Genomic DNA, 21,857 nt, shown 5'->3' with positions numbered 1-21,857 from the left:
TATGGGGTGGTTCCCCGGAGCCATTCATTACCGCTGGCTCTTGTACTCTTCAACCTCGCGCTGCATGATTTCCTCTCCATTGCGCTCGCCCCAGATGTTGAGGTAGTCCTGACCCTTGAGGCTGTCGACCATATTGACTATGCGCCCGTTCTTCTCGACATCCTTGGTGTACTTGCTGCGCTTAGGCTCGGCGACCTTGGTGACAAAAGGTGTGAGCTACAACAATATTAGCATCCCGATACTCTCCTTGTCAACCCTCCTCAGCCATATGGAAAGGAACAATCAATGTCACCCACCTTGAAGTCCGCAAGGTCTTCCGGGACGGCATAAGTGCGGACCTTTTCCCAGTCGATCACGTAGTTGCCTTTCCTGTCAAAGTGACCCATTGCACCAGTCCGGTTACCCTTGTAGAATCCTCCATTGACCTGCTTAGTCGTGAAGCGCAGGCGCGCCATCATGGGATTGGAGGGCTTGAACATGTTGGCGATCGAACAGGAGAAGAGCTGGGAGATAACTCGTAGATACTGGCGGTGGTCGTGCCTGAGAGAAGAAGAGAGCGAAAGTTCGGGCGGTCAGACCCGCTCTTCGCCGCGCCGAGAACTTTTTTTTGCAGCAGAAAAGTTGACCAACCTGAACCCCTCCACACCGCAACAACAAGATCCTTGAGGTTGATTGTGGAAGAGTCATTCATTCTTCTTTTCTCTCCGCTCGTTGAATAATTGCGTTCTTTTTTCACACCGCCACCATGCCGCGCAGGCAAACCCAGAAGCGTGCGCCGCAAGACCACACTGCGCAGAAACCTGCGCAAAGACGCCAGGCCAGCCGAGCTCAAGATGCTCTAGCTATCGCTGAGGCAGATAACAAAACCAGGTTGGGTATTCGCCGGAGTCGTCTTGGTGTCTCCGACGACAAAAATGTACGCAAAAGACACTCCGCTCGCGAGAACGACGACGACAATGAAGACGACAACGACGAGCAAGGACCAATTCACAAACGCCGCAGAACCGGAGCCGAATATGATAGTGCCGATGGTGGCAGTGATAGCGAGGGTCACGAATGGAAGTTGGGACAAGTCGATTCTGACGACGATGAAGAGCTAGACTCCGATGAAGCTCTGGGATCCAGCGATGAAGAGCGGTTTGAGGGTTTCACATTCCGTGGAAGTTCTTCAAACAAGTCAAAGTCCAAGAAAGCCCCGCCAAAAAAGCGACCCGAGATCACTCTATCTGAGGACATGGAAGAGTCTGAGGGGAATAACTCTGACGAGGATGACGAGGACGACCTGGGAGAAGATGCTGTCGATCTACTTACAGCTTGGGATATGAATACCGCTGAAGAAGAATCCGAAGCCAAGAAAGCTGCTTCCAAGGCTAAGAAGGCCGCTGCTGGAGCTGACAGCGATGAGGATTCGGGTTCTGAAGGCGATAGCGAGAGTGATCCCAGCGAAGACGACTCCGACATGTCTTTATCCGACGACGATGCAGACGCTCAAGAGGACGGCCTGGCTAAACTACAGGACTTCGTCCAGTCAATGGGAACAATCAAATCTACAAGGACCAAAAGAACACAGGAGCAGAGCAACCCAACTGAGTACGGCTTAACAGCATCTCAAAAATTGACTGTTGCCGATCTTCTTCCTTCGATTACGGACTCTCGTCTCAAAAGCTCGCTCAAGCACGTTGACGCCACGCCTCAGGCCTCGAACTCGGGCATCCCAGGCAAGCTAGACGCTCCTTTAGCAAAGCGCCAGCAAGATAAAATCGACCGTGCTGCCGCCTACGAAAAGAGTAAAGAAACCCTGGACCGATGGTTGGATACCGTCAAGGCCAACCGCAGAGCCGAGCATCTCGTATTTCCTCTTCCCAACCCCGATGGCGAACAAGTCCACCGCATGGATGTCGCCAAGCCTACCACCGACCTCGAAAGCACGATTCAGAATATCTTGGCGGAGAGTGGCCTGGCCGAGGCAAATGGCAAATCCGCAGAGGATCAGTTTCAGAACTTCGAAGAGCTCCAGTCTCGTTCATTGCCGATCGAAGAGATCCGCGCTCGGCAAGCTGAGCTACGGAAGCGACGTGATCTGCTGTTCCGTGAGGAAGTTCGATCCAAGCGAATCAAGAAGATCAAGAGCAAGGCTTATCGTCGTGTGCACCGGAAGGAGCGTGAGAAGCTCGAGCAACAAGAACGCCAAGCACTCTTGGAATCCGGTGTTGATATGGATGAAGCTGAGCGAGAGAAGAACGAGCGCATGAGAGCCGAAGCTCGTATGGGCTCTAAGCATCGCGAGAGCAAGTGGGCCAAGAGCTTGAAGGAGACCGGACGCACCGCTTGGGATGAGGATGCGCGTAACGGTGCTGCTGATCTCGCGTTGAGAGAGGAGGAGCTACGGAAGCGAATTGAAGGAAAGAGTGTTTCTCGTGGAGATGACGCCTACTTGGACTCATCAAGCTCGGAATCCGACGATGAGGATCCCTGGGCCGAGGATGCTGAGGAGATTCGCAAAAATAAGCTTGAGCGAAAGCTTGCTGCTTTGGAGGCGGAAGCACCCGAGGGAGAGGACAAGGGCCCTCATTCCAAATTATTCGCCATGAAGTTCATGCAAAACGCCGAAGCTGCTCAGAAAGAAGCGAATGACGCGGAAATCCGACAGCTCAATCGTGATCTGCATGGTGAGGAGTCACAGTCAGAAGCGGAGTCTGAAGTTGGCCGTCGGAAGTTCGGTCAATCAGCCAAAACCGATACCAAGCCGAACGCCAAGAAGGCTTTGCCCAAGAATGAATTTGAGGAAGCTGCCGACTCCGACGACGAGCAGCGGGTGGTCGACTCGGATCAGGATATCGACATCGTTACCGACCGTCCTGCGAAGCAGAAGCCCGGTGTTTCTGGCTCCAAGGCTACTGCTGCATCTTCCAAGAAGTTGTCTATTCCTCAGAAGGACGTGCCAGCGGAGGAAGAGAACCCGTGGCTTGTTCAGACTGGACGCAATAACCGTCGACGAGAAGGTGCTGACACTCAAGAAGCACTTGACATCTCCGTCAGCGCCGAACAGCCCCAGGCCATCAGCTCTTCCAAGAAGGGCAAGCCCGCCAAGGCCATCCCCTCCAAGCGGCGTGTGCAAGAAGAGAACGACAGTGATGATGAGGATAATGTGCCTGTCTTACTCAAGAATCACGACCTCGTGAAACGGGCTTTCGCCGGTGATGAGGTGGTACAAGACTTTGAGCAAGAGAAGATGGACACCATTGAGGATGAGGGTGATAAGGTTGTCGACAACACTCTGGATGGATGGGGTAGCTGGACAGGTGACGGTATCAGCAATAAGCAGAAGAAGAGACAGAAGCGCTTCTTGACCACCGTTGAGGGCGTCAAGGCCGATAAGCGCAAGGACGCCAAGTTGTCTCGGGTCATCATCAATGAGAAGCGTGTCAAGAAGGTATGCAATCATCATCATCATCATTTTCTTCCTGTCGACAAATACGGAACTTCAGCTAATCTCTCTCTCTCTCACATAGAACGTCAAGTACATGGCCACACAATTGCCTCACCAGTTCGAGACCAAGTCCCAGTACGAGCGATCGCTACGCATGCCACTCGGCCCGGAGTGGTCGACCAAGGAATCTTACCAGGATGGCACCAAACCTCGTCTTCTGATCAAGCAAGGCATTATCAAGCCCATGGAGAAGCCCATGGTCTAAGCCACCATGCTACGAATCGGGGATCTGTATATTCTTTCCGCATTATATCTACCATCTACCTTGTATTTTTCTCTAGGGGTAGACCCCAACGGCGTCTGGGCAAATCAAAAAGAATACCATGTTTTTTTTTTATGTTTCAAGCAACTTCGTAGACCAAACCCAATCTCCGAGTTAACCTTGGCTCTCCGCCTTGTTCGGCCTCTTTTCTATCATTCTGGCTTCCCCGACATTCTCGGCATGGCTTGATAGATCAACACTCGACGGGCCTTCCGATCCGATGACGACAATCATCCGCTTGTGTTGGAAGCATGAAAGGCCCGTCTCGGCCGGGCATTGGAATGCTACCATATCGCCGGGCTGGCTGCTGGGTGAACCAGCCCGCTGATCGGGGCATGCTTTCTCCCACCCATGGTTTGTATGGTGAATCACCGGCTTAAGAGTTATCTCTAATCCTTCAGGTTCTGAATTACTAGAATTTGGAAGATCTTCAGGTTCCTAATGTACAGTAGTTCAAGCTGCTTCACACCCTTGGCATCCACCCCACTCAGGTACGACAACTTAGCTCCCTGCGTCTTCACTCCCATCTCTCCAATAGATACAATTTTAGACAATCAATGATCTACTCGGCTAGTTGATTCAATTAGAATCCAATTACAATTTTAATCAAGAGGCTACTCCCTTGTGGGACTTTTGTTGACACCTATCCACCTCACATTCCTCGTGGTGGGGACAACCTCGCCCGCTCAGGAACCTCATTGTTGCCCTCGACACCCTTCATTGCTGAACTAAACACACGCCGTCCTCCCCGCGGCTTGACCATCCATCCATATTTGCTCTATCTGGCAGCTCCGTGCGACTAATCTCGCATGAGGATCGGCAGGCCCGAATTCTTTCTGCAGGCCCGTCACAACAATCTGGCCCGCGGTGGGCTGCGAGACTGAAGGAGCCCTGAGCACGAAGCACATTCACTGTGCCGACTGAAATCTGTAGCACATACCTAGCTTACTTGTAAGTATTCCTCTTGCTCGCTTCTTTTGTCCTCCTGTTCTTTGATCCCATTCCTCCCCTTCAACAACTGCGAAGCTGCACTGTGCTTGTTGGTCCACGTTCAGACGTGGGACATATTGGAGCATAGAATTCTACTTACAGCATCCCTGTTCTCCTGCAATTGGTTATTTGGCTTCTTTTGGTCTTTCAATTGCAAAATGGGGTCATCATGGAAGGCCACAGCTTTGCTAACATGGCTTCTTGCTGCAGAATCAGTACACAGTCTTCCGCAGACGCAGCCAATTGGCAGCGTTGCGGAAAAGATCTTGGAGCAGACTGCTACAGGGCCTAGCACTGCTTTCAAGACTCAATATCCTCCTTCGAACTCTGAGGAGCGGCTGCTTATCCCAGAGACCTCACCAGTACGTTTCATGATCACCTATCAAGGGCCTTATATCCGATGTTGACATTACACTACAGATCTACCGTATTGCCCTCAATAACGACGGTCATCCAGCCGAACCTCCTTTTCCGTCACCGGACGTTGGACGAGTTCTAGACGGTATCTCGGACTTATTTTCTGACGACGACCCCGACGACGACGACGACGACTCGAGTGCTGATCCTGCTCTGCCGACTACATCTCAACTTCCTGCCACAGCTCCGCCAACAAGTGCTCTTCCAACAGACTTACCAAGTTTGGGTTCCTCCACTGATCTGCCGGGACCTCCAGACAGTTCTGATCACCCATCGACTATGGACAACCAGGATGTCTTCGAGCCAGTCGCCACCAATGCGCCTCCTGCGAATATCAAAGCTCGTAGTGATCACCCGGTGAAGAATCTCCATGTATGTACCCATTCACAGAAGCTGAGACTATGTCTTTCTAATACAAAGTCCAGGCCAATACATCTGATCCGATTGAAACAAACAAGTTCTATGCCGGACTATTTCTTGGCACTCAGACGAATGCTAGCTTCACCCAGCCGTACTCTCTCGGTTGGTCGAAAGGACAAGGTACCCTCAAGAGCTACGGTGTCGGAGTCTCGCATCTGGAAGCTAAGGTACTGGCATTCGGTCCAAAGAACCATAAGCTCCCGGGTGACCCTGTCGAGTACTACATCAATCCCGTGGGGCTTCAGCATGTGGTTCTATCTGCCACCGAGCTGGATGCGTCCAGTGTCCTCGACGTCGAGGAGCCCAAAGCTTTCTCCGCTCACGCCGTCTTGAAGCGCTCTGCCGGTTCCGCTCAAAGCATTACCTTCCCCGTTGTTCAGGGTATGGGATACATCACCGGTATCTACAATCGCCTCCAGCCCCTGATCGAGAGTGGAGTTTTCTTCCGCAAGGTTGTCAGCGCTGGATCGCCCAAGCCTGGAATCTTCAAGTACCAAGTTGATCTGGAAGATGATACGCACTGGGTGCTCTATGTATCTCCCAACGATGACAAGGACCCGAACCTGAAATTGGTTTCCAAGTCGAGCATCCGTGGTATTCATGGTTTCTCTGGTACTATCCAGATCGCCAAGAACCCTGCTGGCAAATCGGGTGAGAAATTCTACGACAGCTCTGCTGGTGTTTATCCCATTGCAGGTCAAGTTACTGGGTCTGTGGATGGCGATACTGGCTCGTACAGCTTGGCCTGGACCAAAGCCGGAAAACACGCCCACGGAACTCCCCTCATTATGTTTGCCTTGCCGCATCACGTCGAATCCTTTGACAGCGGCACTGCTGGACGTGTCACCAGCATCCACCTTCGAAGTACTACCAAGGGCAATGCGACTGCCGTTATCGGCGATAGCTGGACGATGGTTGAGCCCAAGCTCCCGGTTGATATGGGATTTGCTCCTTGGTCAGCGAGCTCAGGCAATGTCCACGCCTTATCCCCTGAAGCCAAGAAAGCAATCGTCGATGTTGCCCCATACGAGCTGCAGCAGAATATCTCCAAGGAGACTAACCTGAACAGCATGTATTACAGCGGTAAAGCGCTGAGCAAGTTCGCGACTCTCGTTTGGACTGTTTCCCAGCTTGGCGGTGATTTGCACGCAGCCAGCGATGCCTTCCAGGAGCTCAAGAGCAGCTTTGCACGCTTTGTTAATAACGAACAGGAGTATCCTCTCGCATACGACTCCGTCTGGAAGGGTGTTGTCTCGACAGCAGGATACAAGGGCGACTTGAACCAAGATTTTGGAAACACCGCGTACAACGATCACCATTTCCACTATGGCTACTTCATCCAGGCTGCGGCTATCATTGGCTCTCTTGACTCCAGCTGGCTGGCCCAGAACAAGGACTGGGTCAACATGCTGGTCCGCGATGCCGGCAACTCAGTGGAGGATGACCCGCACTTCCCTTTCTCTCGCGCCTTCGACTGGTTCAACGGTCACTCATGGGCCAAGGGTCTTTTCGAGTCCTACGATGGCAAAGACGAAGAATCCACTTCTGAAGACACCATGTTTGCGTATGCTGTGAAGATGTGGGGTCGTACGATCGGTGACGCGAGCATGGAGGCTCGTGGAAACTTGATGCTGGGCATCATGCGCCGATCCCTGGACAACTACTTCCTCATGCGCAACAACAACACCAACCAGCCTCCGAACTTTGCCGGAAACAAGGTCACCGGCATTGTAAGTATAATCCCAGCTCATATCTGCTTTCCCTCACCTTGATGACCGTACCAATACTAATTTCTATCCCACAGCTCTTCGAGAACAAGGTCGACCACACCACCTACTTCGGTAACAGCCTGGAATTCATCCAAGGAATTCACATGCTCCCTCTCCTTCCCAACTCCGCCTACACACGAACCCCGCAATTCGTGGCAGAGGAATGGGAAGCCATCTTCGCGCCGAATGCCTCCACCCCTGCCGACAAAGTCGAGGGTGGCTGGAAGGGCGTCCTGTTCGCAAACTTGGCCCTTGTCAACCCCAAGGCGTCATGGAGCTTCTTCGCTCAGCACCACTTTGACTACAGCTGGATTGACGGCGGTGCCACACGCACATGGTACCTCGCCTATGCCGCTGCCCTTGGCGGTTTCTAGGTTCAAGTTCAGGTGGCGGTATTGAACATTTGAACGTGGCGTCGTTGGCGTTTTTTCATTCTCATTTTCTATTATGTTGTTTTGTTTTTCTCTCTATTTCTCTCTTTCTTACAATTTCTTTTCCTCTTCTCTCATCTTGCTCTCTTTTTTTTCGGCGCCTGGCTTCTCGGTCTTGTTTCATCGGGTTTTTTCAGTAGTTATTTCTCGTAATGATGGATATATAGTAGCTTGTTATGGTGTTTATGAAGGAGGAAGGTGGTCCAGGGCGCAAATGGTTGGTCCCAACCTGACGTTGTGTTGGGCTAGGTAACTTGCCCTAATAGGGATGATATATGCCACTGAGATGAAGCGATTCCACGATAGTAGTACTACTTAGAGGCTTAAAAAATTAATTGACTATTCTTCCAAGTTTCTTCTATTTTAACTATCATGTTCTTGTGTACTGTCATGTATTAGACGCGCTTCCGCGCCTCAGGTCGTTTTGGTCGCACCTAGGTACTGGTTAGGTCCCTTGAGAGACGTACTGACTTAATACTAGATAGTGGTACCTTCTTCAGGGCCAAGATATATATACATTGGGTCCGGCGGGGACCTCGGGACCTTGAAGTCCCCACTGAGCACCGATGAGAGCCAATCTTACTAGTACTACTACTATCCTAAGAAACTTCGTAGACACGAAAGATTGAATTAGTGATGCTCGCCACCGAGCAAGAGAATTTTCAATTTATTCTATTTCATCACATCATAATATCAACAGTCGTAGTCGTAGCAATCATCAGGTCAGCCCACCAACAATTCTCACTCAAACCCTCGGCAAATCCAAATCAACCACCCAAGGCGCATTAACCGGCTCATAATAGATATCCACAATACTAGCATTGACAAACAAAGTCTCATCGCCGAAAGCAAGCGGTCGCTGAGCCTCGGAGCTAACATCAAGATAGACGCCTCGTTTTTCGATCATATCTTTCTTGTCAACAGGGATTTCTTCCAGCTTGATACTAGCACTGGCACTAGCACCCTCCTTACTGTCCTTCTCAGAGGCCTTCGTCCTGTCATACGTGCCCCGCACTGCCCCCCATCCTTCATGAATATGTCCGAAAAGATAGAGTCTAGGCCTTGCGCGCTCAGCCGCGCGCATTAGATGTTCACACCCGACGTGCTCCGTCCGTCTGCCATCACCAACGCAGTCCAGGACCCCGGCAGGCGGGCCATGAGTGATCATAATATCGATATTTGGGAAGTCCGGGACCGGGTTTGCAGGAACAGGGGCCTCGGACCCAGGCGCGGGAAGATTGAAGCGGTCTTCGTTGCGGTCATATGCGAACGCCCAGTTGCAGAACTCGGGTTGGTAGGGCGAGGCGTAGACGGTGAATGTTGCGCCAGAGCGTAGGGTGAATGTGTGGATTCCTTCGTCTGGGATATCGGATTCCCGCGGCGCGGGCAGACTCGTTGGTGTAGAGGTCTTTTATGTCGCGGATGTAGGCTTGTAGTTTTGCGGGCGGTGGAATTGTTCCTTCGCGGATGGCTTCGAGGCGGTCTTGTTCGTCTTTGTGAAGGGGGATGTCTTTTGTGCCGAAGTATTCTGTTCGCCGGTGCTTTCTGTAGCCGGTGCGGAGGAAGTACTCTTCGTCTAAGGTGATGTCGTGATTGCCTGCGATCACGAGCTTTAGTTCGGCGGGCGCGGCTTTAAACATTGCGATGGTTTCTTCATGCTCGGTGCGGTAGCCGACCTTTGTGAGGTCGCCGGAATGGAGGAGGATGTCGGCTTCTGGGAGGGGACTGCGGTAGGCATGGTCCTTTCTTGAGGACGAGTAGGGACTGGTGGTGTGAGTGTCCGAGATCATGCAGATGCGTGTTTTGATACCCGCAGTTGAGGCCATGCTTGAAGCCCCGGGGATGATATGAGAGAGGATAAACTTGGTGGGGAGAATGCTTGGATGAACCTTTTCCTGTCTTTTGGAACGAGGAAAGGAATGGTGCAGAGGGGTGTGGGGTGATGTGAGGAGGGAAAAGGGAAGGATGAATCACAGCCTCAAACATGGAAATCGTCCCGGATCACTTGTGGTAGGCTAGGCTCCTATGCTATAACAGATATTCCTACTGGTGCATTGTGCTCCGAAACAGGTCAAATGGAGGCAACCATAATCATCATGAGTATTTATAGCAGGCTTCAATCTGATATTCGGTCTAATTGCTACCTTAGGATGGGCTAGTGGTTGGCCTTATCGACATGGGACGACGTCAGCCCCGCAGAATGTTGAATGGGATGGGATGTGATGGCCATGAGAATGGGATGGGATGGGATGATCTACTGTGGTTAACTACGACTTGATAAGACATGGCATCCTACAATACCAGGTGCTGCGAAAGCAGGAAATCACAAGTAACGTAAACAGGAAAATAGATTCCCATAGAATTGACGGCTCAGAGCTCTACAGACATTGCATCCGTGGATGCCCAGATCATGACAAGTTTTCTGGTAAACATAGCTGAAACTCCGATAACCACCCGTGCATCGACAACCCACGCGGTATATTAACCGAATGGCTTTCCCTTTTTGTTTTTCGTTTACTTGCGGATCGCACGCTGGTAGAAAGCCAGCTCCTCACCCTCCAGGATGTAACCGTCGACACGGCCGGACTGGCCAGGTCGGGAGGAAACAACGGCGTACAGGCGACCGGACTCGAACTGACGCTCGATGGCACCCTCAACCTTGCCCTGGTCGGCGTAACGCTCAGCCTGCTTCTTGGTGACAGACTTGCTCTTCTTCTCCTCGGTGACCTCAGTCTTGGCCTGGCGACGGCGACCGATGCCCTGGCCATAGTGTGCCTCGTACCATTGACGGAAGGGGGCAGCGTCGATCTGAACGACGGCGGACTTGGTCAGGGTGTTTGTGCGGACCAGCTCGTTGTTGGAGGGGTGGAAAGAGACACCGATGACACGGGTCTTGCGGGCAACACCCTCGGAGCCCCAAGAGAAGTTACCGGACTCGAGACGGAGAGCACGGAACTTCTGGTTACCACCACGGGTGCGGACCAGGTGGATGCGCTTGGTGCCAATACGGGTGTTGGCGGGCTGGCGGCCCTTCTCGAAGGCTCTGTTCAACGGGAAGACAAGTCAGAATTTGGCCCACAAAAGAACTTTCTTCGGTTGCATCTTCAAATCTCGAATCATTTCCACGCAATAACCACAGTAACCATCCCCTTAGACAGACAAGCCTCCTCCTTTGTGCAACACGAGAACGGCAGAACAGAAAAAAAAAATCATGAATGGATGGTGTCGTACCTCTTCTTGCGGTAGTAGGCGCGCTTGGCACCGGTAGCGCTGCGCTTGTGACGAGAATCGCGAGAGATACCCATGTTTGCGGTTGATGGATGGAGTCTGGTTTAACAAGACAAGATTAGAACTCGATCGGATTGGTGCGTTTGACCCTGTATATTCCAGTTTCCACAACTTCTGTTTCGACGGGGATAATCGTGCAAGAAGATCGGTAATTGAATTGAAAATTTGGCAATGTCGTGTTGTTGGGTAGCGGCGAAGGATTGAATTGAACGTATGTGGGATGTCCAAGGGAGGAAAGGAACGAATGTCGAAGTTCGATTTTCAATTTCAATTTCGAGATCCACGGTGGAATTCTTTGTCCCCCTCACGCAGCGATTGTCGGGACGAAGCAGAAAGTAGGAAACTGGAAACTGAGGGCGATTCTCGAGGATAACTCACCCCTAACTCTGCAGCCACCAAAATAACACGGAAAGTTGTCGTGGGTTGTCGTGGGAGATACTGTCGTCGAGCGGCGGAGGATTGAATATTCCCTGGCCCAGTGTGTTACTCGCTTGTGCGGTTGCCCTAAGCGAACTAACCCGGTTTGGGTGTAGCGCCACCGTGTGCGGTCCCGTGATCTGTTATCCGGGCTTAGTCATCTATCAGCCTTGGCATTTATCTTAGGGTGATCCTAGAATGGTCCAATGACTCTAACAATAGTCTTTCTCATTGCAATAGCTGCTCTGCTATTTCTCCTCTATCTAGCTGACTACATTGCATACACTTTCACCCCATTCTCTCCACCCTCTATTGCTTCTTCCCACCCTTCTCCCGCTCCTCCTTCACAATGCGGCTGATCCGCTGGAACGTCCCGAATCCCTCCACCAAACACGAACCGAACCACGCAAGCCATAGCCCCGACAAGAACGGCACCCCATGTGGCTTCAACTTAGTCAGAGCCAACAAAACCGACTCGAAGATATGAATGCCGACCGTGATGGGAAACAGGTAGGGCTGGATATTGTACACAAAGTGCGCAAAGTCCGGAACGAACTTGTAGCCAAAGTTCTCGTATACAAATGCTCCAGGCAGGAGGTTCTCGCGACTGAAGCAGGTGATGTACAGGAAGGCGCACAGGGCAAAGATCACAATCTGGTGGCCCTGCGGAGCACGGTATTCGGTCAATGTCACGTCGGATCGGCCAAGTTTCTGCAGACTATCCTTGTGCAGGCCGACCAGCCGACCGCGGGCTTCATTGAAGCTGGCCATGGGCGGGTCGATGGGGATCCCGTAGCGGATTCCGTTGGCTCGAATGGTCAGGTCGGAGAGGGTGAGGTCCTCTAGGGTTGCGCCTTTGGCTTCGCTGGCTGTGATGCGGGAAAAGGCTTGTAGGTATAGCTGTAGTGAATCGCCGTGGTCGGCGTTCATGTGTTTGATGATGAAGTCCTTGCCGGACATAGTGAAGTAGTCGGCCGAATATCGGAGGGAAGGGTAAGCGTCGGTGTTGAACTGGTTGAATTGAGATAGTGACAACTCCTTGTGAGATTTAAGAGTATGTCGTGGGCGTTGCGATAGGCAGTGACAGGGGAAAAAGGTGGGAACTTGAAGTCTGAAGATCTCATGGATCCACGCCAAGCCCGAACCTCGGCCTAAGCCTCATGTGCGGCTGCATGGGTTGGGTGTGATTGCAGCAGCCAATATGCAATAAATTTGAGCCATCGTTCAGATTTTATCACACAGCTACTAGTAATTTAGTATGTGGCTTGTAAAATATTATTATATGAGCAGAACACACTTCAGGGCTGGCAGTCAGTTTATCCGCTGGATTCGATAGTACTTAAGGCCGGTAATATAGTACAGGAAGGGCATGTGGAAATATATACATGGGTAGCTATCTACGACAAAATTTCAACTTGAACTTGAGTTTCTTTTAGAAAACCACTCTTGGAACGTGCTGCTTGATCAATTGGCAATTACTACCTTATTCTCAATTTGACTGAAAGTACAAACCTACTCTCATTGATATATACATATAGTAGTACAAGATCCAACGTATCGACTCCGGCGCCGCGCCTCCAGTACCGTGGGTAAGGCTCTGTCTGACCGATCCAGATCAAATAAGAGAAGATAGAAATTAGGCGATGATCAAGCGAGGGCTCTATGAAATCATGCAGAGCACAGAAGATTGAAAAAAAAAAAGGAATCGGACGTTATCATCATATGAAAGGCGACCACTGCAAATGCGAACACCGTGGAATAGCGAGGACATCGACTAAATGGGCCGGGGACGAAGACAGAGACGGAAGTAAAAGGAAAAGAAAAAGGATATAGGAGATATAAAAAAGGAAATGACGACTGATTTTATGCACTGTAGCCGACGCGATCAACTCCTGTTTTCTTTGAGCGAATATTCTCCAACGAAAGGAGTAGATGGGATGCAGCTTACATTAGAGCAATGGTGAGGTCACCGTGGATGCGAGCCTTGAGTTCAATCTCAATCTCCAGATTGAGTTCCAGCTTCAGTTTCATTCCCTCCTCATCGTCGATGCTTTTCTTCTTCTTATCGGCAATGTTCATGTCGGTGGAATTGCCCTGCCAGGGTGGCATCGAGGTGTCGCCGGTCATTTTGGTCATTCCAAATTGATCGTAGTCCTCGTCGTCAGGGTAGTAATCAGAGTATTCGTCCTCATCGGTGTACTCCTCTGAGTCTTCTTCATCGTCGTCTTGCTGTTGCGGCTGTTGTTGCCGGCGGCGCTGAAGTTGCTGGTTCTTAGCAGCGGGCTTGGGTTGATCCTCCTCCTCGTCTGAGTATTCATAGTCATCGGCGCTGTCATAATCCTCATCATCGGAATATTCGGGCACTTGGAACTGCTTTTGCTGCTCCTTGGGCTTCTCGGCGGTGGCCATGATGTTTTGGTGGGGATGGGGACGGGGATGGGGACGAGGATGGAAATAGAATGAGTAGGACGAGGTATTTCGAGATTAATGGATTAAGGAATCCAACTTGAATGAGAATAGGAATAGAACGCTAAGGATTGGAGAAAAGAGAGGGGAATGAGGAAAGCGGTGATATGATATGAAGGGGCAGGACTAGATCGTCACCTCCGACTGCCATGACGTTGGCGGCGGGTGAGATGGACTCTCCACCAGCAAGTGCTCAGCGGTAATATAGTTACATGGAATTGGATACCTGTCACAAGTGGTACATGTACCTGTCACGAAGTCCTTTTGTGGCTAGAGAAGAGGACCACCGGCGTCATGCCATGCTTCGTGCCACGACGGGCGTGGAGATATCATGGAAGTTCTATTTTTGGGCGGCATCTACCGGCCTCCCAGTCATACCCAGCCAAGGCAGCCAACAAGTGCTGGTTCCCCCCTGGCTTGACCCGTGGAAACAAGAGTTTCGGCCGGGCTGGAACTTCCAGGATCAAAATCTGCCAACTTCCAGAACCCGCTTAACCAAAGTTGCCAACTGTTGAGAGGGAGAGTGCCTTACTCGACGTCATTTTAATGTCGAGTCCAACGGCGATTGGCAAGTGCGACCGTCTTACGTCGTTGTTTAATCTATAAAAGTGGGTCGCACCTGCCAAAATGCACCGGCGCATTCCCTGATTGGTTGATTACATAAGGTCGATAGACACGGACATTTTCCACTGCTGATCCGATCCGCCTAATTCATATCAGGGAAAGTCTTTGGCTGCAGGGTACTCCGTATTCTACTACTGTAGACTTCTACATTAGCCCTGGAGTACAGTATATACCTCCGTTACTCCATACTTTCACCTTAATGCACCACATCCCTGCTCCCCCCTCCGACGTCATTCCAGCCTTTCGTCTTGTCTGGCATGTTTCTTGAGCCACAAAACAGTACCACACAATTCAATTGACGTCTCGTCTGACGTCGGAGGCGGGTCTCCCCACGTTCCATCTTCATCTTCGGCCGGTTTTATGCCTTTCCAAAGTGGCTTCTTCTAGACCGCGTCATTGCAATACATCCTCATTACACAGCGGCGCTTGGTCCTTCATAACCCTTTTCATCTGCATCGGACCACTTCATATTCTCCGCTTCCCCTCTTCCCCTCCCATTGCTTTTCTTCTCTTCTCTTTCCACTATGGCCGATCAAGAATCCTCTAACCCCAACCCGGAGTCCACCCCTACAACCCCCAACAAGCCAAAGCGTGCCCCTCCTAAGCTGGGAAAGAAGACTCCAGCCAAGCAAGAGCAGACCCCTCCTCCTTCCGAGCAAGGTCAACAAGATCAAGATAAAGATCAAACAGACAAAGATCAGACCGAAGAGAAAGACCAGGATCAAGAATCAGAGCAAAAGGAAGAAAACCAAGAGCCTGAACCCGAGCCTGAATCCCTTCAACAAGAACCCGACTCCGATCACGAGAAGGAAACTACCCAGAACGGTAACGCTCATAAAGAAGAAGAGCAAGAGCAAGAACCCGAACCCGAACCTCAACCTCAAAAAGAAGAACCCCGTCGCCGTCGTCGCCCGCGCCCATCCCGCAACGACATGGACGCTCAACCTCAGCAACGCCAGCGCACTCGCCGCACCCGCCAGCCACAGCAGCAGCAAGGTGGTGATGGTGGCCCACTTGGTGGTCTTGGCGGCGTCGATCAAGCCGGTCAGTTAGTCCAGAACACAGCCGGCAACGCTTTGAACGGAGTCACTGGATCCGCCGGGAAAGCCGTCGGCGGCATTCTGGGCGGAGGTGAAAAAGAGGAGAAGGATGATGGAGGTGGTCGGGACGAACAGCTGCGTCTGCGACTGGATTTGAATCTTGATATTGAGATTCAGCTCAAGGCCAAGATTCATGGTGATTTGACTTTGGGATTATTGTCAGTATTGCCCTTTCTTTTATATCTCCCCCCCGGTTCTTCCAGACGTCCTTCATTCGTCTTCTTCCTAATTTGTACTAACTAACCTTGTAGGAATTAATTCAACCCGAGTATAGTGGATGAACTGCAGAATACCCTTCTGTCCACAATGCTTATACGTTTGATACCTCTGCGAGCGACGACTCATGTACGGTGATGCAAGATGCAGGATTGCATAGCTGGCCGGTTTTGATTATGACTGCGCACGTCCTGCTTTTTTATTTTTTATTTTCATTTACTTGTTTTTCTCTTTTTATTACCTCTCCTCATTTGGTGTGTCTAGGTCTGTTCAATCCCTAGATTTGACTTGGCGCCTCCATTCAGGGTTTCGGTGTCTGGTCGTGATTGTACAGTATAATTGTTCTCCCATATAGTTGCCTCGGCGAAGGGATAATCAAGACCCGTACTTGTCTACTCAGTGACACGTTGCTTATCCAAGACCCTTGTAATCAGTACCTGTAAAATATCGATTCACTTGATTCCATGGTATTTGCTACCCGTGTTGGATCGGAGTATCGGTGACGTGGTTGTGTTACTGTCAGCGCCCAACCAGTCGGGCAGACGTGCCACGGACATGGAAGGTTGGACATTCCTCGTCTAACTTCAAGTTGTCTGGTTGAATACTCAATTGCGATGGAAGGGATATATGCATATTTTTATCGAGATGATATGGTGGTATGTGCTGGATTCCAGGTGTGTAAGATGTGCAGCCGGACGGATATGCCATCCGTCAGTCTATTTGCCCAAACAAAACGAAACAAAAGCCGAGTACACCGAGAGGATACCGGTAATGAACACGCAGAGAAAAGGCAGCAATGCGCTCAGAAAAAAAAAGGAGAAAAAAACAACAACAAAAAACAACAGCCAACTAGCATTGCACCGAGTCTTTTTTCCTCTAGACCGTGGAATTCATTACATCAATGTCCCAAATGAAGAGATGATTTGCCGCTTTTTCACCTTTATAGCCCCGCGATATACATTAGTCCATATCCGAGGGTGACGATCACTACGAAGGACATTAAGCTTGATGGGATACCGCGAGTGATGAAATGGCGGACTTGGAGGTAGCGCTGGCCGGTTGTTGGGACCTCGGTCATGATGGCAGCTATTAAAACAGGTCAGTATTCACATCTAAATTACAAGACCAAAGGGATACGCACTCATATTGGGGAACCCGCTTGTGGGCAGGGCCATTGCAACGGAACACATCAGGGCACTGGCCATGACCAAAAGATTGGGGTGGGGGTTTTCCATGTTGACACCGATTTGACGGACCAGAGGCAGGATAATCAGAGCAGCAACGGTATGGGAAATGAAGGTGGCAATGACAAGAATCAAGGCGCAGAAGACGAGGAGCACGCTATATAGACTCAGGTGCTCGACACGTTCGGTGATGCTTCCAGCGATGGTGTGCAGAAGACCAGAGGAGGTGACGGCCTTACCAAGACACAGTCCACCAGCAGCGAGAATGATGATCGTCCAAAGAAAATTGTTAAAATCTTCCTTGTTCAGAATACCCGTGCCGAAGAAAAGCACAAGGGGAATGATTGCTATGACACCCATATCGCCAAAGACATGCTCGAGCTGGTGACTCACGCACCAGAGCGCGATCGTTCCGAGAGTCACGGCGCTGATGAAGTATTGAATACCAGTGAAGCGGTCCTTGACCGGGCGCATGGGGATAATAGTCGTGTTGCGTCCCGGGTGGAATGTTGCCAGGAGGAGGGCCCAGATCAGGAAGATGCAAATAATGCAGACAGGCAGCGCGATGAAGAACCATGTGCCCCAGCTGATGCTGGGATACATGTTCTGTAGAGCAATGATGTTCTGCGGCGAAGCGATGGGCGAAGCTGCACCGCCGACATTGGCGGCCAGAGCAATACCCAGGACCAGTGCCTTCGCAAAGTTCGAGTCCGGGGACAAGTTTCGAAGAAGAGGTTGGATGATCGAGTAGCAGAGAACGGGCGACGCAACGTTACTGATCCACATGCTCAGGAACATGCTTACAAACATATTGGTCAACAGCACGGTCTTGGGCTTGGAGCCAGCCTTGCTCAGAACAAACATGGCCATGCGTCGGGCAATATCATATTTGGACAGAGCTGCAGCGATGGTGAAACCACCGAGAAGAAGCATGATAACTGGCGTCCACATAGCTGCGAATACCATGCCAACAGATTCCTTTGGACCAAGTCGCTTGTGCGGCTTTTCCTCGGACCGCATGATACCCAACACAACGACCAGGAACGGAATCAACAGTGAGGTCACGAAAAGCGGAATGGCCTACAGAGTATCATGTCAGAAATTCGGATCTCCCATAAAAGTCAAAATATCAAAATGCTTACCTCAGTAGCCCAAAGAAAACTAACAAGAACCAGCATTGCAAGGCAGTTCTGTTGCTCGGGTGTCTCCATCAAGGGCGTGGCCAGCAATGCTCCGAATATAGCAAAGCTGAAGACCAGAGTACCGAAGCTGAGACTGCAGAGCCACGTGGGAAAGTGTATGCTTCCAAGGGGGGTTCCAATCTCTGTAGTTCGAATTTCTTGCTTGTCACCCTGGCGGCGTGCCGTGGCTGGATCCTCATCACCACCCAGGAGAGTTCGACGGATACCGACATTCGCGGCCTGCGCACGGCGTTCGATCTCAATCATTTCGCGCCAGACAGTGTTTCGCTCCCAGACCACATGCTCACGTAAATGTAGACGCAGTTCCCGGCTAGCCAAAGGTCGACTACCCTTGGTGACAATTTCAGCATAGATACCCTCTACCTTAGTGATGTAATCATCAACAGCAGACGTGGTGGACTCAGTAAATGGCAGCGCTGGGTTGACAACCGAACCGAGGTAATCCCGACGCATATTGCGGAACAAGGTCTTGTCGTACTTCTTCAAGGCCTTGGAGAAGCCGGTCTTGTTCAGCTCGATGAACGAACGAAGTTCACAAAGAGAGACGTAGGCTTCGACGAGACGCTTCTTCAACGAGACTCCTGTATTGTACAGATCGAGAAAAGCCTGGTCACTCAGGTCAGAATCCTGGGGCCCACGGCTGCTTCCGATGCCAAAGAAGGCCGAGTCCGCCATGTCGCCGGCGCGATCTTCCGTTGTAGACTCTCCATCGGTCGACTGCATGAGTCTATTGCGAGGGTTGAGAGCCGGAGGGTAAACGTCGTCATCGCTATCATCTGCATCATCACTGACGCCGCCTGATTGGCGACGATGAGGCTGAGTGTAGCCGGTTCCTGGGCGAGAGCTGGTACTCAGATTTCTCGCCTTGACCACGCTCTCGCTCACAGGGTCCATATTGACACCGTCTGTTTGCAGAAGATACTCAGTGCCCTCGTGTATCAATTCATCTGTAAGTTCAAAAATCTCCCTTTGCTTTTGCTGGAAAAAGGTGCAAATCTTGTCCAGTTCCGCATCGAGGGCACGCTTGAACACACCGTCCGGGTTATGCACTTGTGCGCCGGACAAGAGTGGAGCGGACTCTACGTCTGGGGCGGACTGTTCATCGGGCCGATTAACTTGCTTCTCAAGAGTATAGATGCTAAGATGAAGAGCGGAACGTTAGCCACAGGAACGATACGACCAGTCCGCACGCGAACCGCATGCAACTATCCCTTCCTGTGCGATGTGACACCCGTTCCGAGATACACATTCAGATGTACCTCCGAGGGCATGACCACATATAGTTAAGGATCGCGGCTGTTCATTCCAACCACAGAGCAAGGGCAAAGGAGCCAGAACAAACTCACAGTTTCTTCAGATTGCTGTACGCAATATAATTCGAACTCCAATCCGGCACGGCATTGAACTGAATGCTGTGTGAAAACTTCATGTTGGCGAGTTTTTCGGGATCAGTATCAACCTGTCCAAGGACAATACGGCGAGCTCGACGTTGAAGAGCTTCAGGCCAGAGTCTAAGACGAGAGGAGCGGTAGCCCCGCGGGCGTTCCGATGTCGCAGTTTTCTCCCAACCCTCGACCTTTTCGGATCGAAGTCCCGCAAGCGATTGTGAGCTAGCAGCTGGCTCGAACGGCCGCGAAGCGCTCGTCGATTGTTTTGTGCGCGCAGCTGTAGACCCGAGAGCTCGTGGAGCTAACGGACGAGTGGTAGAGTTGAAATCGGTGAGTTCGATGGATCCGCGGCTTGGGGAGGTAGCCACTGTCGTTGAGGGCCCGGAGGGAATTCGGCCAAGAGCAGGCAATTGCGCTTTTTAGAGGAGGGGGGTCCGGTCGACGAAATGAGGAGTTGCGGGGCGCGGTCAGGCAGACTGAGTGGGCGGGTGTGTGGTCAGCTGGAGCTGGCTTCGTGGGTTGCACTGATGGTCAGGCTGGAAAGGTGGTGAGCGCGGCTGATCGCATTCGCATTCGACGTGATATCGTCTCCTTTTATTCTCCGAGACACTGACGGGACATGAGCATGGACCTTGCTTGCAAGCCAAGAGGTCCTTTTTCGCGATGACTTCAGGGACCGTTGTATGCCGTATTGAGAATAGTTCGATGCTGAGTCAGCGTGGCTGTGGCCTATCAGCCGCATGCTATATCAAGCATTTTACATAGTATACCCTGAGTCAAGGTAGTCTAACACCTGGGCATACTATGGGATTGGAGGTTGGAATAATATGTATATATTGGTATACTAGTCACTCAGTTGTACTAGAATAGCTTGGTGAAGCATAAATGATTCCATATGGCCAAACGTGAACTGATACACATAATATACATTGTTGAAAGATTGCTGAAAGACCATGTTTAAACCGTCAACCCCAAAAGACAGAAGCACGCACTCAATGATTATATTAACGACGACGGGGCGCCAGACCCAAGTTGGCACGTCCAGAGATACCAATCTTGTGCTGCCCGTCCCTCCGGTCCCACACACCACTACGGCCCTCGGCGATCGCGATCAGCTCGTTTGCGACACGGTGCGCGAGATGCGCATCACGACGCTTCTCCGAGCCATCGATAATCCACTTGATTGCAGTGCGACGGCGCTGGCGGAGGGTCAGGGGGTGGGGGACTTGCACGGCAGTACCACCACCAGCAATACCCTTCTGTTGACGAATGCGGAATACAGGGGCCACCGAGTCGACAATCAGAGTGAGATAAAGAACGGGATCGAGAGGCAGTTGAGGAGCTGGGGGAGCTCCAAGGAGAGGACGGCGGGATTGGATGTTGGGAGGGGATGAGGTGCGGAGGGTATCCAGAATGATCGACATGTTCTAGTGATTTATGGTCAGTTCGGACTTCGGAAATACGAATGAAGAGACATTTCGAACCTTTTGAGCGCGAGCCAGCTTGCCATCTTGCATCAGCATCTTGGTGAACTGGTCTTGCATGGTATCGTAGCGTTTCCGGAAGTTCAATGTCCCCCGCGGGGCCTCGGGCTCGGCGAACTTCAAGCCTGGGATCCGCTCAGCTGCTTGCTCTTCCACTCCCTGAATCATGCTCGCAAGCATGGCGGCAGATGCATCGCTCTCGGGTTGAGAGTTTTGGGTCTCGGGCAGACGGCTACGAGCGGAGGTCGAGAACGAACGGCGGCCCTTTTTGAGCTGGTCTTGCATGACCTTCGGCATGTGCTTCATGGCTTCTTTGTCACGGGAGAGAATCTGTAAATGGGATCCAGAGTTAGCAAGATTCTTCGAGTGCTTATTTTTAAGTCTTGCTCACCTCCTCGACCGGTGTTCCTTGCTCCAGTTCGGGAGCCGTAGGCTGTCCATCGCAGCTCTTTTCCTTGCTCATAATTCGGTCCACCTCGGCAGCCTCTTCGCTAACATGGGGCAGAGGATCTTGAGTTGGAAACTTCTGCTCCTCGGGAGGAATAACCTTCTTGTCACTCTTGGACGAAATCCATCTTGTCTGAATCGAGGCGGACTGTTCGGCGCGGAATCGGAGAGGGGAGGCGATGTTGCGAGGTGCGAAGGAGGCGGGCTGGCGGAGAGCCGCCGCTGCCTTCTGTGCTGTAAAAAGGTTGAGTCTGGGTGGCAT

At 51.4% G+C, this 21,857-nt stretch overlaps 9 protein-coding genes across 9 annotated transcripts; 3 read left to right on the top strand and 6 right to left on the bottom strand.

Moving 5' to 3' along the window:
• Positions 1-27: 27 nt before the first annotated feature.
• On the bottom strand, positions 28-479 carry N7533_002379 (mitochondrial 54S ribosomal protein mL41; the record flags this gene model as incomplete). The annotated part of the gene is made up of 2 exons (XM_057099029.1): positions 28-216; positions 297-479. The coding sequence occupies 2 exons, from the start codon at positions 477-479 to the stop codon at positions 28-30; spliced, it is 372 nt and encodes a 123-aa protein (XP_056964165.1).
• Positions 480-745: 266 nt separating this feature from the next.
• Positions 746-3,695, top strand: N7533_002378 (UTP14 family protein; the record flags this gene model as incomplete). Its single annotated transcript, XM_057099028.1, has 2 exons — positions 746-3,433; positions 3,513-3,695. The coding sequence occupies 2 exons, from the start codon at positions 746-748 to the stop codon at positions 3,693-3,695; spliced, it is 2,871 nt and encodes a 956-aa protein (XP_056964164.1).
• A 1,205-nt stretch (positions 3,696-4,900) lies between these two features.
• On the top strand, positions 4,901-7,722 carry N7533_002377 (glucan endo-1,3-beta-D-glucosidase; the record flags this gene model as incomplete). The annotated part of the gene is made up of 4 exons (XM_057099027.1): positions 4,901-5,104; positions 5,163-5,531; positions 5,585-7,309; positions 7,384-7,722. The coding sequence occupies 4 exons, from the start codon at positions 4,901-4,903 to the stop codon at positions 7,720-7,722; spliced, it is 2,637 nt and encodes an 878-aa protein (XP_056964163.1).
• Positions 7,723-8,524: 802 nt separating this feature from the next.
• On the bottom strand, positions 8,525-9,605 carry N7533_002376 (uncharacterized protein; the record flags this gene model as incomplete). Its single annotated transcript, XM_057099026.1, has 2 exons — positions 8,525-9,138; positions 9,164-9,605. The coding sequence occupies 2 exons, from the start codon at positions 9,603-9,605 to the stop codon at positions 8,525-8,527; spliced, it is 1,056 nt and encodes a 351-aa protein (XP_056964162.1).
• A 688-nt stretch (positions 9,606-10,293) lies between these two features.
• N7533_002375 (40S ribosomal protein eS8) lies at positions 10,294-11,084 on the bottom strand (the record flags this gene model as incomplete). Its single annotated transcript, XM_057099025.1, has 2 exons — positions 10,294-10,822; positions 11,011-11,084. 2 exons carry the CDS (start codon positions 11,082-11,084, stop codon positions 10,294-10,296), a joined length of 603 nt encoding a protein of 200 aa, XP_056964161.1.
• A 709-nt stretch (positions 11,085-11,793) lies between these two features.
• N7533_002374 (DUF2470 domain-containing protein) lies at positions 11,794-12,444 on the bottom strand (the record flags this gene model as incomplete). Its single annotated transcript, XM_057099024.1, has 1 exon — positions 11,794-12,444. One exon carries the CDS (start codon positions 12,442-12,444, stop codon positions 11,794-11,796), a length of 651 nt encoding a protein of 216 aa, XP_056964160.1.
• Positions 12,445-13,428: 984 nt separating this feature from the next.
• Positions 13,429-13,893, bottom strand: N7533_002373 (uncharacterized protein; the record flags this gene model as incomplete). Its single annotated transcript, XM_057099023.1, has 1 exon — positions 13,429-13,893. One exon carries the CDS (start codon positions 13,891-13,893, stop codon positions 13,429-13,431), a length of 465 nt encoding a protein of 154 aa, XP_056964159.1.
• Positions 13,894-15,098: 1,205 nt separating this feature from the next.
• N7533_002372 (uncharacterized protein) lies at positions 15,099-15,917 on the top strand (the record flags this gene model as incomplete). The annotated part of the gene is made up of 1 exon (XM_057099022.1): positions 15,099-15,917. One exon carries the CDS (start codon positions 15,099-15,101, stop codon positions 15,915-15,917), a length of 819 nt encoding a protein of 272 aa, XP_056964158.1.
• Positions 15,918-16,830: 913 nt separating this feature from the next.
• On the bottom strand, positions 16,831-21,857 carry N7533_002371 (putative plasma membrane phosphate transporter Pho87; the record flags this gene model as incomplete). The annotated part of the gene is made up of 7 exons (XM_057099021.1): positions 16,831-16,976; positions 17,032-18,154; positions 18,217-19,414; positions 19,623-20,079; positions 20,716-21,091; positions 21,149-21,478; positions 21,540-21,857. 7 exons carry the CDS (start codon positions 21,855-21,857, stop codon positions 16,831-16,833), a joined length of 3,948 nt encoding a protein of 1,315 aa, XP_056964157.1.

This window comes from Penicillium manginii, assembly GCF_028828005.1.
Source record: "Penicillium manginii strain IBT 31320 chromosome Unknown utg000002l:1.0-5564898.0:1.0-5567710.0, whole genome shotgun sequence".
Lineage (NCBI taxonomy): Eukaryota > Fungi > Ascomycota > Eurotiomycetes > Eurotiales > Aspergillaceae > Penicillium > Penicillium manginii.
The sequence above is the reverse complement of the archived record's forward strand: the minus strand, read 5'-3'. Positions and strand labels throughout refer to the sequence as shown.